General features: G+C 38.6%; 3 protein-coding genes across 4 annotated transcripts; all 3 read right to left on the minus strand.

Annotated features, from left to right (window-relative positions):
* Positions 1–818: 818 nt before the first annotated feature.
* LOC113025889 (protein AMBP-like) lies at positions 819–6,089 on the minus strand. Its single transcript, XM_026174114.2, has 10 exons — positions 5,656–6,089; positions 4,841–4,983; positions 4,234–4,310; positions 4,022–4,138; positions 3,765–3,866; positions 3,302–3,357; positions 2,959–3,040; positions 2,700–2,867; positions 2,199–2,372; positions 819–965 (listed from the first exon to the last, which is right to left on the minus strand). Exons 1-10 carry the CDS (start codon positions 5,773–5,775, stop codon positions 940–942), a joined length of 1,065 nt encoding a protein of 354 aa, XP_026029899.2. The 5' UTR covers positions 5,776–6,089; the 3' UTR covers positions 819–939.
* An 872-nt stretch (positions 6,090–6,961) lies between these two features.
* On the minus strand, positions 6,962–10,155 carry LOC113025890 (protein AMBP). Of its 2 annotated transcripts, XM_026174115.2 has the most exons (7): positions 9,789–10,155; positions 9,070–9,215; positions 8,905–8,981; positions 8,660–8,779; positions 8,070–8,171; positions 7,654–7,697; positions 6,962–7,538 (listed from the first exon to the last, which is right to left on the minus strand). In XM_026174115.2, exons 1-7 carry the CDS (start codon positions 9,909–9,911, stop codon positions 7,458–7,460), a joined length of 693 nt encoding a protein of 230 aa, XP_026029900.2. In that variant the 5' UTR covers positions 9,912–10,155; the 3' UTR covers positions 6,962–7,457. The 2 variants fall into 2 exon arrangements, with proteins under 2 accessions (XP_026029900.2, XP_026029901.1); XM_026174116.2 differs by lacking the exon at positions 7,654–7,697.
* A 524-nt stretch (positions 10,156–10,679) lies between these two features.
* Positions 10,680–14,721, minus strand: ptgdsa (prostaglandin D2 synthase a). Its single transcript, XM_026174117.2, has 7 exons — positions 14,327–14,721; positions 13,131–13,270; positions 12,641–12,717; positions 11,596–11,706; positions 11,403–11,504; positions 11,261–11,292; positions 10,680–11,122 (listed from the first exon to the last, which is right to left on the minus strand). Exons 1-6 carry the CDS (start codon positions 14,411–14,413, stop codon positions 11,261–11,263), a joined length of 549 nt encoding a protein of 182 aa, XP_026029902.2. The 5' UTR covers positions 14,414–14,721; the 3' UTR covers positions 10,680–11,122.
* Between the last annotated feature and the right edge of the window lie 1,042 nt (positions 14,722–15,763).

The following is a 15,763-nucleotide window of genomic DNA, read 5'->3' on the forward strand; positions in this document are numbered from 1 at the left end:
TATAATTTATGGCCAGGATATTCTGAGGTCCATGCAATAAATAACAGAAGAATTTATTGATGATTGTTGTAGGGTGATCCTAATAGCATTTTCACCCTTACATGTCTCAAACAGTTTGTTTAATTATAATATTAGGAAACGTTTCTTATTTAGATTTGTTGATAGAGTCCCTGAGCACCGGAAAGTATACCATAAACATGCATACTGTGTCATTATTGATACTGTCACCAAGGAGAAGTATATTCTTTCAGCTGTAATCATTAGTGTATGCAATTCACATGTGTATGGTTGCATGTTGGTACTTTTTCTATGATGTTCACCGCAAAACACATTAAAGACTGTGCACAGTATTTGTTCTGTGAACCAGAAAGACTGCAACATCCGGAAGGAGGGAGGGGAACATGAGCATTTGGCTCTAAACCTTAAATGATGGGGACCTCTGCTGGTAACATTTCACATGATATTTTTTTGAGTAGGAAATACCACAAAGGCGTTATATTTTAGCACACAAAATTGTTTATAATGGTATTCATCTACCTGGTCTGTTCATTTTCACACATTGAGTCAGGGAAGGTGATTCAGTCTAAACTCTTAAGTGCTATAAAATTTTTGATTCAAGCAAAAATTCGAAACCACACAGAAAACACAGGTGTTGCTGTGATGTTATAACTGGTATTGCAAGAAGTAACAGTATGTGAATGTGTGTGTGAATGGGTGGATGACTGGATATGTAAAGCGCTTTGGGGTCCTTAGGGACTAGTAAAGCGCTATATAAATACAGGCCATTTACCATTTACCAGTAACAAACAAGAAGCAACTGAAAAACTTTTTTTTTTTTATTGGTGACAACGCTGCTGAGACAAAGCCATATTTTGTTACTGTGGTGGTTTGTGTCATATCCCTTTATGTTGACTGAGCAGCAGTGGTTCCTCATCTCAGTCAGTTTGCCTTGAGGAGCCCTTCATCTGTTAAAAAAAAGCATATATACATTGTTTGGACCAGCATGTATGGGGAACTTGATGCATTTGCAGGAATTGATTCAAACTGAGCTGTAACTTTTACTTGTATTTATCATGCATCAACAGTTTTTCCAGTGAGCAGAAGTGTTTACCTTTATAGGTTTGCAAACTGGGATCGTGGCTCTGTTGCATGACCCAATTTGGGCTATTAGTTGTTGAACAAAAGACATAAGAGCATATTTTTCTGGAAACCTTAGTGAAATCATAATTTTTCTTTGGAAGCAGTAAGGGTGTAATTAGTTTTTTCACAGGTCTGCACAGAGTCCTGTGAAAAACCTTACTCACACGATTGTAATTTGTCCCTCCATAAAAATATCTTTAAAAAAAATATATTCAACACAACGACAACAAATTAAAACTCTTCACACTTCTTGCTAATGATGTCATGTAAGTAACATTAGTCAATCAGTCCATCGTCACAGAATGGCATTGGTTGAGTTGAAGCTCAATATCAACAAACAATCAGAGAGAGATAGAGAAGGGCTGTTTATAAGAGGAGGAGGAGTAAGTTCATGCCTAACAACAGTAATTCCAAATGACATTTGAGCAGCTGTGACAGACTGTGTTCTTGCTCATGGAATGGCAACCAGATTGAAAAATGCCCCTTTCTGCAATCAATGTTTATGTTTTCCAGCACAAACACCCATTAAAGTGGCCCCTTTCACATTTTTTCTCATACAACATAATGTTCCCATTTAATCATTATAATTACACTGCATGAGAAACATGTGAAAGAAGCCACTTCCATGAGTAAATCCTAAGATGCAAGACGACCGGAGCTACGTGTTGTTAACATTGTTGTTTTTCCTTTTCTTTTCTTTTCTTTTCTTTTCTTTTCTTTTCTTTTCTTTCCTTTTTTTTTTTGATGTAGTAGCATAATAGCAGTAATGTTTTTTTTCCGACTGGCCGTGTGTGTGTGTACGATCACTGGTTAAAACTGTTTTGATGTGATGATGTGGTTTAGCCATAAGGGTTAGAGGTTTTTTTTTTTTTTTTAAATGTTGTTTGAAAATTGGGTTTTGTGTTTACATATGAAGAAAAAACAAGGCTGGGAGATTTTTTTTAAGTGCCTCAGCCATGGACTTGGAATCTGTGGGATTTCTATGAGATAAATGTGTCTTTGTGTTTATTTGCATCCTGCCACAGTTCTGCTCTGTTATACTTGTTTTATTTTCGCACCATCTTTCATCACCCCGCAGTACTCCTCACACTCTGCCTTGCTGTAGAACTTGTTGCCGTTGGCCTGGCAGAAGCCGCTTTTGTAGGCCACACACAGACCAGCGGTGGAGTCAAAAACCCAGATGGGAGGCTTCCCTGTGCAGGGCTGAGCATCCATAGGCAGACGGCACACAGCTGAAATGACAAAAGAGATACACACAATATAATATAGGTAATATTCATTCGTGGTGTGCCACAAGAGTCTCAAGTAGAACATGAATTGCACTTTGTAAAACAGTTGCAGTCCCTTTCTCTGTGGCTGTTATAAGGAGCCTCATTGAAAACAAACACAGTAGCTTCTCATAGAAAATAAGTGTTCTTCCGTTTACGCGTCATTTGGAAACCCCAGCTGAATCCATAATTAAATGTTGGACCAAACCCCCCAAAACCTGAATTTGCACGTGTGTTGCACGGACATCTATGCACATTAGCAAATGTCATGTTGTGTTTGTTTTTTCTTACCTTCGGTGCGGCAACTCTGCAAACAGTCCCTTTCATTTTCAAAGTTGTTCTGATTGCCCAAACATCCTCCATACTTGAAGAGCTCGCAGTTCATTGAAGAGGAGTTGTAGTAGTAACGCACGTGGATCCCGAAACACGGTCCTGTGTCTGGTGCTGCTTTACAGGCCTCTGTGGGAACAGCGAGGGAATATACATATGCATAAGAAAATATACAACATCAGAATCAGAACTTGATATTTGGCATAAACTGATATCCTACCAGTCCCATTGAACATAGCTGTATCATCACCAGAGCCCTCCACATCTGGAGCCAAAGAAGGCACTGCATTTCTCCTCACACGCTGTTTAACACAGACACACAGACTCAGAGATACAAAAATGACTCAACCACAAATAATCTGCATTATACCGATAAAATGATCTCCTATAATGTAACGTCTCACATGGATTATATGATGGCCTTGTAATTCATTTATGATGAATTCTACCATAAAACTCAAACTCCTGAGTACAAAGGACAACAGATGTTCTTTCATGCATTTTAAAGGAAATACAATTAAAGCATATGCATAAAATATTCAATGTTAAATAGATTGTAATACCTGAGGCTCAGGCTGAGCTGTGGCTGTTGCCACCTCCTCTCCAGGAACACAGTCACCTGCAGATCAAGTGAAGTAGTGTCATTTGTTCATATACTTCATCTATAGCCTAAAATGTCGTGTTAAGATGTTATGAAACACAGTTCCATTCTTCAAGTTTTTTATTTTATTGTGTGTGTGTGTGTGTGTGTGTGTGTGTGTGTGTGTGTGTGTGTGTGTGTGTGTGTGTGTGTGTGTGTGTGTGTGTGTGTGTGAGCCTGGATTTTCATGTCTTTTGTAAAGAGGTAGAACATACGCAAGGAAAGAAACCATGAAGATAGAGTGTAGATCTGGGTTGATTTCTTTAAAATGTAAGAACTAGAGTACTGATCTCGGAGGAAGACTGTACGCTTATCACTCCATTTTAGAAGAGTGTTAGCGTGTGTGATAATCTGTCTATGCGTGTGTCTGTATGTGTGGGCTGTACCTTTGTTCTCTTTAATGATAATATTGGCATCACTCATTCCCTGGTCTTTAACCAGTCTTTTAAAGTCATCCAGGACAGTGTTTCTCACAGTCATAGTTCGACCTGAAGAACACAATCATTTGGAAAATAAAAACCTTAAAATGGCATTAAGACTTCAGGACTTCACCTAATAGTCACTATAACAACAATCAAGTGTATACTTAAGGACTGTCAAATGAATCCATTTTGCTTTACATTTTTAGGAAGCGTTTACTCACTGTAAAGCTTAACTGAGGTGGTCTTATTGCCTGATAACTTCTGCTTGCTCATTATTACTATGGCGTACTCATTGTAGTTTGTGTGAACCACGTATGCATCCACGTCTGCCCCCCACTCTGTGAGAGGGAGAGTACAGGGAGAGTCATAATATCGAAAAATCCGCTGTACAAAAGCTCACGTACAGCATTATTTACACAGATTAGAGACATACTTGCAACATGATAGAAGAATCGTCCTGGTGTGGTGGTCAGCTCATAATCCTCAATCCTCTCCATACATGTTCCTCGTCTTAACACACACACACACACACACACACACACACACACACACACACACACACACACACACACACACACACACACACACACACACACACACACACAAAGAGGGGGGTTTAGAATATACTGGAGTTAAAAGCAGTTAATGTGTAGAGAGGAAACATGTTTAATACATCAGTGAGCAGATCGCATTAATGTTACAGCTGCTACTGGTATTTTACAGCTTGATAGCTTCTTTTACAGGAGATTCTCAGAATTTGGTAGCTTTCACAAATAAAATTCATCCAGCAAAATTAAATATTATGTTTGTTTTTTTTGCCAGATTTCTCTTAAATTTTGGTTAATCCAGTTTCCCTCAATATGTCTGCTAGAATGTTTAGAATGAGTACATTAGCAAAAACAAACAACAAAAAACATTTTTTGTAAAAACCCACACAGCTTGAAGGGAACACAATAGTGGACATTGTGTTTTGCTGTCAGAAATACATGCTTGCTGTACATTACTGTTTGTGTCCGCACACCCATGCGTTTTCTACTAACCTCAGTGAAGTTCGAGTCACCTTGAGTTTGCCTTCATTATCACCTCTCTGAAGTACCAGTTTTCCGATGGCTGCACCTGACTTATAACGTTGCATATAGGGACATGTGGATGCAATGGCAATATCATGCCATGTTCCCAAATACTGTCAGGAGAGGTAAACAAAAGGAAGATTTTCACAAATTGATATAAAACTCACAGACTGCTTAACCAAACATCTGGTATAAAAATAAAGATGTTACAAATATAGATTATTAAAAAAGTATATAGTTAAATGTTGTTTTAATGCTGGGTTTAAAGCAAAACGTCAACTTTAATTAAACTATTTTAAGTTTGTTTTAAAAATACAAGTTTGGAGAGGTCCTTGTGTTCTACATCTAAAGGAAACGTTTACTTTGGACCTTCTCAGTCCTGAGAATACAAGTGATTTGACGCAGTCGTTTGACTGGATCATAAAGGATGTTTTGCAATGAGAAATAGATAAATATTACCTTAGGCTTGCTCTGTCATAGTTATCTATGAGCACTCAATGGATTCATACCCGACCTTTGCACTGTGCAACTAACAGCTCTAGTTTCCATTATAAAAGCCCTCAGCATATAATCCTCATATTTTTAGGTTTCCTCTGCTTGAGATTAAGGCTTAAAGAAATTTTCAGTAAACACTAAAAGAAATAAAATGTTAGAATTTAAATACACAGGAAAAGGGCATACCAGCATCTCCTGCTTTTAACTTTTTGCATTTAACACTTCTCAGAATTATGCAATATGCACAATGTTAAAGAATATTAACCAGAGCGCAGAACTCGAGCACTTACCTGGGTTAAATCAAAGTTTTCCTGTGTGGGGTAAAGCGGGTCTGTGAGTACAGGGAGCCCCTCGAGGCTCCAGGTCCATCCCAGGACCAGCAGAGTAATCACAGTCGCTGCTTTCTGCATCTCACCAGCTTGTCTGTCCACGCGTTGGTAACAATGTCCCCTAAGTATGAAACATCAAAACAGCCCCCTCTCACCTCTTGATTAGGAGACAGTGCATTGAACTGCTATGGGCTATGTTTGCCGGGTCACCCTCATGTACCCAGCCCCCCCACAGCTGAGTAAAAAATAAACAAGTAAAAGAGCAAAGTTCAGATTTTGTGTATCTCACCTGACCACTGCAATGCAAACAAATCAATACTTGTCATGATTGGAGGGACTAATGAGTAACAATAGCATACTAGTTCATCCTAATGTGTATAAGTTATAGAAGTTATCTTTTCTGAACTACAGAGCCCACAATGCTTTGGGCGCATATACAAAAAGTTACGTATCTTGGCGAGTGAGCTGCCGTCTACAGCTCCACCCTTGTAATACCTAAATAACCATTGGTAGCTCAAGCTTGCACTTTGTACCAGTGGATGTACAGACCAGGACCCCAGCTCAAGATCACACTGGAACCTGAAAAATGTTATAATATTATTCACAGACAGGTTAGAGAGCAAAGAGGACCAGATGTGACTGGATAGTAGGTTAGCCAGAATCACATTTCTGAGGGCTTGGATTGGACTGATGTATGATTCCAGACATGTGTAAATTGTAACATTATAAAGTTACTAAATTGTAACTTTATAATGTGAAACCATGATGTTGGAGTAAATTTACAAGGTATCCACATGCATGCATGATTCTGTTTCAGCTCTCTCCCTCCATGTCCCGTTGGGGAGCGGTGCAGCCCATTTTGAAAATGATTCCTTGGGGCAGTGAAACATACAGGAAACATTTGTACATTTGCCATATGTTTGGTGCTTTTTTTTTTCTCAAATAGCATGGTCGCTTTATTTGAAATAATATTGGCAATAAAATATTATCTTTAAATAAATATTTGTCACATCTCTTAAACTTGCACATCCAAATGCATATGATAAATAATTGTGGAAAGTATTAGCACACCATGCCATATATAGCAGGTGGTGCAGCTTTAAAAGGGCCTTAAAAGTTAAAGTCCTTTTTTTGTATTTAAACTTGTTTCACACATTAAAAAACAATTTGCATTTTGGACTATGTACCAGCTGTATATTAAAATATATAGCAAATATATATTTATTAAAACGCTCAAATTTGACAGAAACACAACATCCTTATTGCATTTTTTTTACATTTACATATTTTTTATTTATATTAACAGTTAACAAGAGAGTGGAGGCAAAGTCGAGTGGGTGATTTGTGACAGATGGATAGCAGCAAGAGTAAAAGGAAGGTTTAAACGCTGGTAGTCATACCCGGTATGATGTTTGGTTTGGAGACAGTGGCACTGACAAAAAGACCTCGAGGTCTGCCAGCTCGAGGTTGAGCTCAAGGTGGTAGAGCTGAAGATGCTCAGGTTTTTATTGGGATTGACCAGAATAGAAAGGATTAGAAACGTGTACCACAGAGGGACAGCTCAGGTAGAGCAGTTCAGAAATAAAGTTAGAGTGGTAAGGCTGAGACGGTTTAGATATAAGCAAAGGAAGTATAGTGGATATACTTGGCAAAGGATGTTGAACGTGTAGCTGCCAGGCAGGAGTGAAAGAGGAGATCCATGGATATAGTGAAGGAGGACATGCAGAGGATTTATCTGACAGAGGAGGATGGTAAGGATAGGGTCAGATGGTAACAGTGAACTCTTCTTGGGGATGTGTCGTACGTGGAGCCGCGTTTCTATTTAACCCTTTGGGAACAATAACCTGAAATAATGACATACAAGGTATTAAAATGCATTAAAGACTCATCACTTTAACATAGTTATAAATCTTGGGTTTTACAGTGTTATATGTTAGTGTGTTAGTGTGAAGCATGCACCTGAGTAGGTGTCTCTGTCATCTTTTCACCTGGAACACACTCACCTGTAAAGGCAGAAGGATTAGAGTTGATGACTTTCTAAAATGCAGTTAGTAATAGAAAACACTAAACATGCAAAACACAACCATGAAGATAATATTCAATAACAGGAGGGAAAAATCAATAACAGCAAGGGTGTCAAACATGGCTATCCCAGCGGGCAAATCTGTTCTGCTTGGGGGGGGGGGGGGGGGGGGGGGGGGGGGGGGGCGGCGACGATGACTATATTACAACAAATCAGAGGGTTCGCTCAGGTTGAACAGCATGTAAAGATGATTTGGACATGTGCAGAGGATAGTGAATATACTGGGCAAAAAATGTTAAAGATGGAGATGACGAGTGTAAACTCATCAATAGTTCTCAGGGAGAGTGTGCACCTTTGTCCTGATTCATGATGACAGCATCGTCTCTCATTCCATGCTCTCTGACCACTGTTTTAAAGTGATCCAGCACAGCGGGGCCTGCTTCCACAGTCCGACCTGAAGAGGACAGATTTTCTTTAGTGTTTTATAACACTGACTGTTCATACTCTGTTAAATACTGGAAGGAAACAGAAAGGCAGTGTTAGAATCAGCACATTTAAAGTTCCTAAAATCTCTGTGAGAACAACAAATTTCTATGTTTTTATAATTTTATATTGAAAAACATTAAATAGTTCCAAATTAAAAGGCTAAATGTGAGATCTCATGATTTGAACAAGATTACAGTCAGATATAGAGACAATTAGATTTTATACAGTAGCCTCAGAAGCTTTGCAAGTTTTACCTGCTTTAAGTACACTAGATTAGGTGTTGGGAATATGAAGTCTATTATTAGCTTACTCATAATTAATATTGATTGATAAATTAAAGTACCTGACCCTTGTTTTAATTCGGACACAAAGAAATGCACTGCTAAAAAAAAATCAACACAGATATCTTGATAAATCAAAGGTAAAATGGCTGATGATCCAACAGTGGTCACTCACTGTAAAGTTTGGCTATGGTGGTTTTATTTCCTGATGGTTTCTCTGTGCTCAGCAGAAGCATTACAGCATACTCATCATAGGTGGTATGAACCACAAAGGCATCAACGTCGGCCCCGAGCCCTGTAGAAAATAAAGTGTTAACGCATCAGGTTTTCTGAGTATTATTTTAGCATCATGAGAATGTTTTTATTGTACACATGTCACAGGAAGGATGTACTATATATGCAGGAAAGCAGAAAACATACTTGCAGTGTGGTAGAAGAATCGCCCTGGAGTGTCCGTCAAACTGTAATCTGTTGAAGTCTCCGTACACAAGCTGTTCCTATATGCAGACACAAACACATGAAAGGTTATATTGAGTGTAGCATACTCATCCACTCCATGAGAAACAGCATGTGGGTGAATCTGACCTGAAAGCAGTGGCTGTCATGGTGAAGTTCTCCTCAGATGCAACATGTTTCAGCTCAAGTGCAACAATGACAGGGTTTCCCCTCTTACGCTGCATATAATGAGGGCAGGTAGACACCACTGCCACCTCATACCACTTTCCCATAAACTGCGAGGAACACGGCATGACATAAAACAGAACAGATACTAATATTATAAAATGGACCAGTCAAAACAAAACAGAACAGCTTAAAAATGTCATGAGCGCAGTTTTGAATTCTGTCAAGGAGTGTGCAGATGTGAGGGAGTAAAGTTTAGGTATTGCATAAGAGAAGGACCTGGCACCCAGATGAACACTGCAGGAAGTTTAAGTTTGGAGGAGATCAGTGAAATATGCAGGGCAGAGCCTGTGAAGAACTTCAAATGTTAATAGTCATGTTTTTAGGGTGAATTCATGGCAGTACAGGGAGCCAGTGTACTGTGGATGAATCAGCAGGGGTGTGACATGTTTAGCTGACTTCTGGATAAGCTGATGTTTCTCAGGAATTTGTGCCAAGATTGCTGAAGTCAAGGCGTGGTGCGACAAGACTCATAATTACTGTACATTAAAACATGTGGATTGACGTGCAGCAATAAAAACAACCTCAGATATTACTGAATGAAAAGAAGTGATAAACTTTGTTGTTGGGTGGGGTGGGAAATAACTAAAGAAATTTCATTTTTTAGTATTTTATCCACTCACCTGCTCCAGATCAAAGTTCTCCTGGGTCAGGGTAAAATTTTTTGGCTCCACAGGAGATACCTGGAAGGTCACGAGGGCCCACCCCATTACCAGCACAGACACAGGCCTGACCGCTCCCTGCATTTTGTTAGCCTGCCTGTCCAACCTGTCTCTTTCTGTCACCTCCCAGAAACTTTTGTCTGCTGCCTTTCTGGGTCAAACGGACACCCTGCGTATGTGGCTTTTGTGAATCCCCTCTCAAAACACGACCAAAAGAAGCAAGAAAAGACACAACTTAACGCGCAAAGTTCTGACGATCAGTGTGTCTGTGCACAGAGGTGTGTGCATGTCACTGTGTGTCCTTTGGTCCAAATAATCAGAAATGAATTGCTGGACTTCAGAGTTTGAAGCTAAAACAAACAACTGATCAATATACGTTAGTAATTAACAGATTGTGGGGAAATGTAGCATTAGTATCAGCTACAGAGACTTTTTGATGTTACCACAGACAGAAGTGTCCCTTCAACATACAGCTCATTTAATCTCATTTCTCATGGTATCATGATATCTGCATCATAAACTGTATGTCACATACTGGTGTGTATGTGCCACCTGGTGTTCACTGAGGGAAAAAACTTCCTTTCAGTGACCTTTAGACCACTTGTTTTGTGCCACAAATGCAGTAGAAACTGTAGATAATCTACTCAGAGATTTATTTATTATGTCCAGGCTGAATATTTATTTAATTATGTCAACAGTGTGAAAGAGCACAGCTGATATGGCTCAGGGCAGTCGATGAAGCAGCCAACTTTTATTTACATTTGTCTTTTCAGTGTGAACCTCTGCAGCAACACTTTATGCAAGAGAAAGTGTTTGTGCATATGCAGGTAAAATTTCTTAATTCAAGAAAAATGCAGCTGATCAGAAATATATTTATTGATATATGATGACTGTATCGCCAATATTATAGCTGGTAAAGGTAACTGTCAGGCGATGAACATATAGATCACAGTAAAACACAGAATTACATACTAACATATTTTACATGTAACCATAATAAGACAAAAAACCCACCCTCAAATTAGATTAATAAAAGTCTGGAGGTCAATGTTTATTTAACTATGTGAACTGTGAAAATAATGGAAAACGCTTCATAATCAAGGTTGATCTATAGGATAAATGTAATCAGCAATATCTGCTTCTTGTGCCATTTGCAGTCAGCATCATGTTTGCTGAAGTTTTTTTTAATAATAGTTTATAATACATAAATGCTGTCAGAAACTGGACACAGACACACAGCTGGAACAGCACGAAGAACACGTGATGCCACCCTCATCTCAGGCACAGCAGGGAACCTAGAAGGGGGAACAGAAAGGATTTTATACTAGCTGGACAGAAATCATTCGCACACGCAGATTTAAAATAACCACCTGTGTTTTTTATATATATTTTTCTTTAAAAAAAGAAAAAGAAAAAAAAAGAAATTGCCTTACCTAACGCCCAGACCCTGATGGCGGGCAATTTTCTGTTCACCAGAAAACATACAGACCAAAATTATGACAATTTTTCTTCAACATGCGCGCAGATGTGTATATACTATGTGTATATATGGAGGCGTGTTCCCCCTTGCTTCACCTGCTGGAGGTGGAATCAGAATAGACTCTCTTGGTAAACCGCGAGACAAGGCAAAGGTTTTAAACTTCTGTACGACTTCAGGCCTGACGCTCAGAGTGCGAGCTGCAGACAAGTACAGAAACAGACATGTGGTGTATAGAAGACAGAATTGCAGTGGCCTGCATGTTCAGACGCATCTGTGAGCGTGTCTCACCATAAAGTGCCACCTGTGTGTACTCTCTGTTGAAAACCTTGTGCTTAAGGACCATGGCGTAGTCAGTGTAGTTTGTTTCCACCACAGTGATGTCCTTCACCATGTTATGGCCTGAGAGAAATCGTGACACAGAAGCGAGATTTTAGCACCCCTGCTAGTTGAACATTTAAAAGCAAATTGATAGGCAGATTAAATAAATGAATAAATAGACCAATACATTAAATCTGGATGAAACAGAATTGCCTGCACTAAACCCAAATGGGATGTATATGATTTTTCTATTAGGCCTGTATAGGTTACTTAAAATGCAAAAAGCTAAAAACAAAAAACAAAAACAAAAAGAAAAAAACATGAACGTAAAACCCCCCCAATTGCATTTGGTAGAAGATAAAATTAATTTACAAGATATGTAATTTTTGTATTGACTTACTGGATGTTAATGAATCTTAATTCGATTAAGATTTAATTCTAAATTATTAAATTTAATAATATACATTTTGTTATTTAGACAGCAGACCTATATAAATAATAAAAAATACTTAAGTGTCGCATGAAAACTTAAACCTACTTAAAATATTCTCAAAATTGTAATGAAAATTTTATACATTATTGAACAATTTACATTCATTTAAATGTTCATTACAATACAATTCTAACATAATCATAATTATACCACTGTAAAAATTATGCATTTTAAATTACTACATTTAATAATATACATTTTGTTATTTAGACAGCATGCTATATAAACAATGAAAAATACTTACATGTCACATGAAAACCGTAACTGTAAAAAATAATAAAAGTAAAAAAGAAAAATCCCCCAAATATATTTGGGTGTGTATTCTGCTCTTATTTCCTGTTCTCAGTCTTATGTCATTACTTTGTCACATGTGCCTGGACTGCACAGCTTCATCCTTGTGATCACTGTGGTTTTTTTGCTCATGACATGTTGCTGATCCTGAATGTCAACTCATGCTGTGAGCACCAGTCAAGTTTTTATTCTATGATGGAAAAAGTCAGTTGTCTTTAGAAAAAGACTCACGTGCACTGAAGTAGGTGAACTGTCCAGGTACACTCGTCCTCTCATACTGGTACTTTTTGATTACACAACCAAAGGATCTGAAAAAAGCAAAGAAAAATGAGTGTTTATCCACAAGTGTCACTTTCTTACTCCTCTCTGTTTAACTCTTTTCCTTGACTAGCACACATATGATAGCTTTGATGTTATTAATTCAATAAAGCCCAATATGTATTATTGTTGTATGCAAGTTTGCCACTCAACAGCCATCTTAAATAACTGTGAGAGCATATTGTGTAAATTACAAAGGTTACTGGAGCACATAAAGGGCATGGACACAATAACAAGTCAAATTTAATTAAAAGATCTTAAAAAGTGTCCTGACTTTGCCCCATAATAGAGTTTAAAAAAGCTCTGCCACAGTCTTTTCTCACACAGACTGAGCGGCATGTCCCTGCGTGTCCACATATGTCAACAGTGATCAAATGTGTCACCCCTGCAAAAACAGACTCACGTTGCCTCCCACATTGTGAGATTAGCATTGCCGTTTGGCAGCGGCGTGATGGTGCCCATGGAGGCCTTAATTATTCTTCGGAATGGGACGAAACGCGGAGAGTCATAGGCGACCCCCACGCGATACCATTTTCCTGCAAACTAAACACACACAAAACAAACAAAAACAGGACACAGTTTATTGGAACTTCTGAGCAGTCATGCACAGGCTACATGTGACCTGTCTGTCACAGTCCCAGACGCACTGGGTGACATAAACCAAATGGTTAAATGCACGTGAATTTAACCATTTGGTTAAATGGTTAAATGCAGGGCTCTTTATTTAAATAAAGAGGAAGAAGTATTTCCCTGAAACAATGAGGTTCTGTATTTTAAGGCACAAATAATGTGTTGGGAGTATTTTTAGTCGGGTAATTGGTGCACTAAGTATTTAAGGAAGCAAGGTGGGGTATGTGGGATTGACTCAAAATAAACTACAGTGCTTGTGTTGATCGGAATGAAAGAGCACATCTTGAAGTGAAATGGTGTGGCTCACATATTTATTTTATCATAGGCTGTAATGTGTACCCTGTTGCAAGCGCTTGTGTAAAGCAGGGCATCCTTACCTATCTCAAATGTTCGATGTACATCAAAACCGATGAGCCACTTTCATTTTTCCTCATGTAAAACGGTGTTTACTTGACTTAATGTCAATGATTATAATTATATTGGGAAAGTGTTAACTTTTACTCTTATATAACAGACAATAGCCTACATTAAAAAAAAAATCCTGGCGGGGAAAATAAAATCAGCACTACTTTGTGTCAAATAAACATTTTACTTTTAAAATAAAGAATAAAACGTTAAAAGGCTTACAGGCATAATATGGCTAAGAAGAAGTAAGTGCGGGACAATCCCACTTCATAGCCAGTCAAACACATTTCTTGTGGCACATATGCCAAAGAAAGTTAACCTCACACAGTCCATCAAACCAGCAAACGATTTACTTGTGCATTAATCTTGTTTATTGTAAGGTAGCAAACTGTGCGCACACATAAAACCACCAGCAGACAGTAGGTGGCGTCATGTAACAAACAAAGAACAGCTGTTCTCCTTTTAAAGAAACCCCGTTCTTAACAAAACGAATAAACGTGGTTTGAAACATAAAAAAATATATAAAAAGAAAAAAGCTTAAAAACCAAACACCCTCCATCCTACCTTCTGCAGGCTAAAATCTTTCTGCGGCTTCACATTTGCATGTACCATCATCATGCACAGCATCACCATGGCAACAGTCATCGTCATGGCTGAGGAAGAGAAGCCGCGAGGTGAGCTGGTGTCTGACCTGAGCCAAAAGTGAACTGTGCTGCCAAAGAGAGGTACAGAGTGGCAAAGCCTGGGGTGATGTTTACTTTCCCCCCCTGCTGATCCACCCACCTGGTTGTCAGCCAATCATCGCCAAGGTTCAAGGAACAGTAGCCAAGTGTTGGAAATGTGCAAGTCTGAAAACAGCCACGGACTTAAACGCTTTATAGGTTCAGCTTGTGGTTTACCAGAATCAGCTGCGATTCATGAGCTGTCCTCAAAAGCAAAGACTTCACATGATTTCACAACTCCCTGCCCCGCACTGAAAGACACATGAGGAAAAACAAGTCGAGAGACCAGTAACCTGTTTCTCAGCTCTGATGGTTCATTTTTCCATGGAGTACCGCTGTGTTGGCTGCTGCCTCCAGCTTAACTTATATTCGCATTTAAAAGGACAAGTTTGCGCAACAGCAGGGTCAGTCATAAATATCACGCATGTCCCTACAAGAAAGCTGTTCATACCTTTCTGTTAGAGGAGTTTCTCAGATTTTGAAACACCTTCACCAGCCGGCTTGTGGAATTTGGGTCTTAAGATGTCCTTAGGAAATAGGAACAGAAAGCAGTTTCTCCCAAAGAGCCTCTGCTTTAGAGATTTACTGGTGTCACCTTGTTTTTCCATATATCTTTGAAAAACAGAGGTTAACAAAAACAAACAAATTTCAACAGCTAAAATAACATGGAAAATGGACAGTATGAGTTGTGGATTTAAATGTTAAATGTAGGACACAATTACACCAGATGTGTTTGTGGTGCACGCTCAACAGGTGACAGGTCACGTCTAAAAAGATTTGTCCTGGGTCTAAATTAGTGCACGTTTCCTGTACAAATCTGAGGCAGAGTCATAAACTATCTTAAAAACAAACAAACAAAACAAAATTCAGCAAAATCTGCAGGGACCAAGACATTCATTTGAATCAGCATTGTGAAGCTTTAGTAAACAAGGTGCACCTCTCTAGAAAATATCAACATGTACAAGTTTTTGCAGTGCTTTGATGAATATATGCATGTGGAAAAGAAATAATATTTTGCTTAAAATCTCTCTTTGAAATCAGTTTAATAGTTTATTACATTAAAGTTACCTTCACATTCCTTTTTTAGGACACACCTTGATCTAAAATGACCTGCTTAGCCCGATATTTGGTACAGCCATTAAGAGGAGCCTATCTCACTATCAGAATTCAAACTCGACAGTCTGCATCATCAGAAGAAAAAAAAAGTGTCATTGCAATCAGAGTCCAGTGAAGAGTTTAAATATTTTTTTATTAATAATGATGATTTTTCCATTTGCAG

This window comes from Astatotilapia calliptera, chromosome 7 (assembly GCF_964374335.1).
Source record: "Astatotilapia calliptera chromosome 7, fAstCal68.1, whole genome shotgun sequence".
NCBI lineage: Eukaryota > Metazoa > Chordata > Actinopteri > Cichliformes > Cichlidae > Astatotilapia > Astatotilapia calliptera.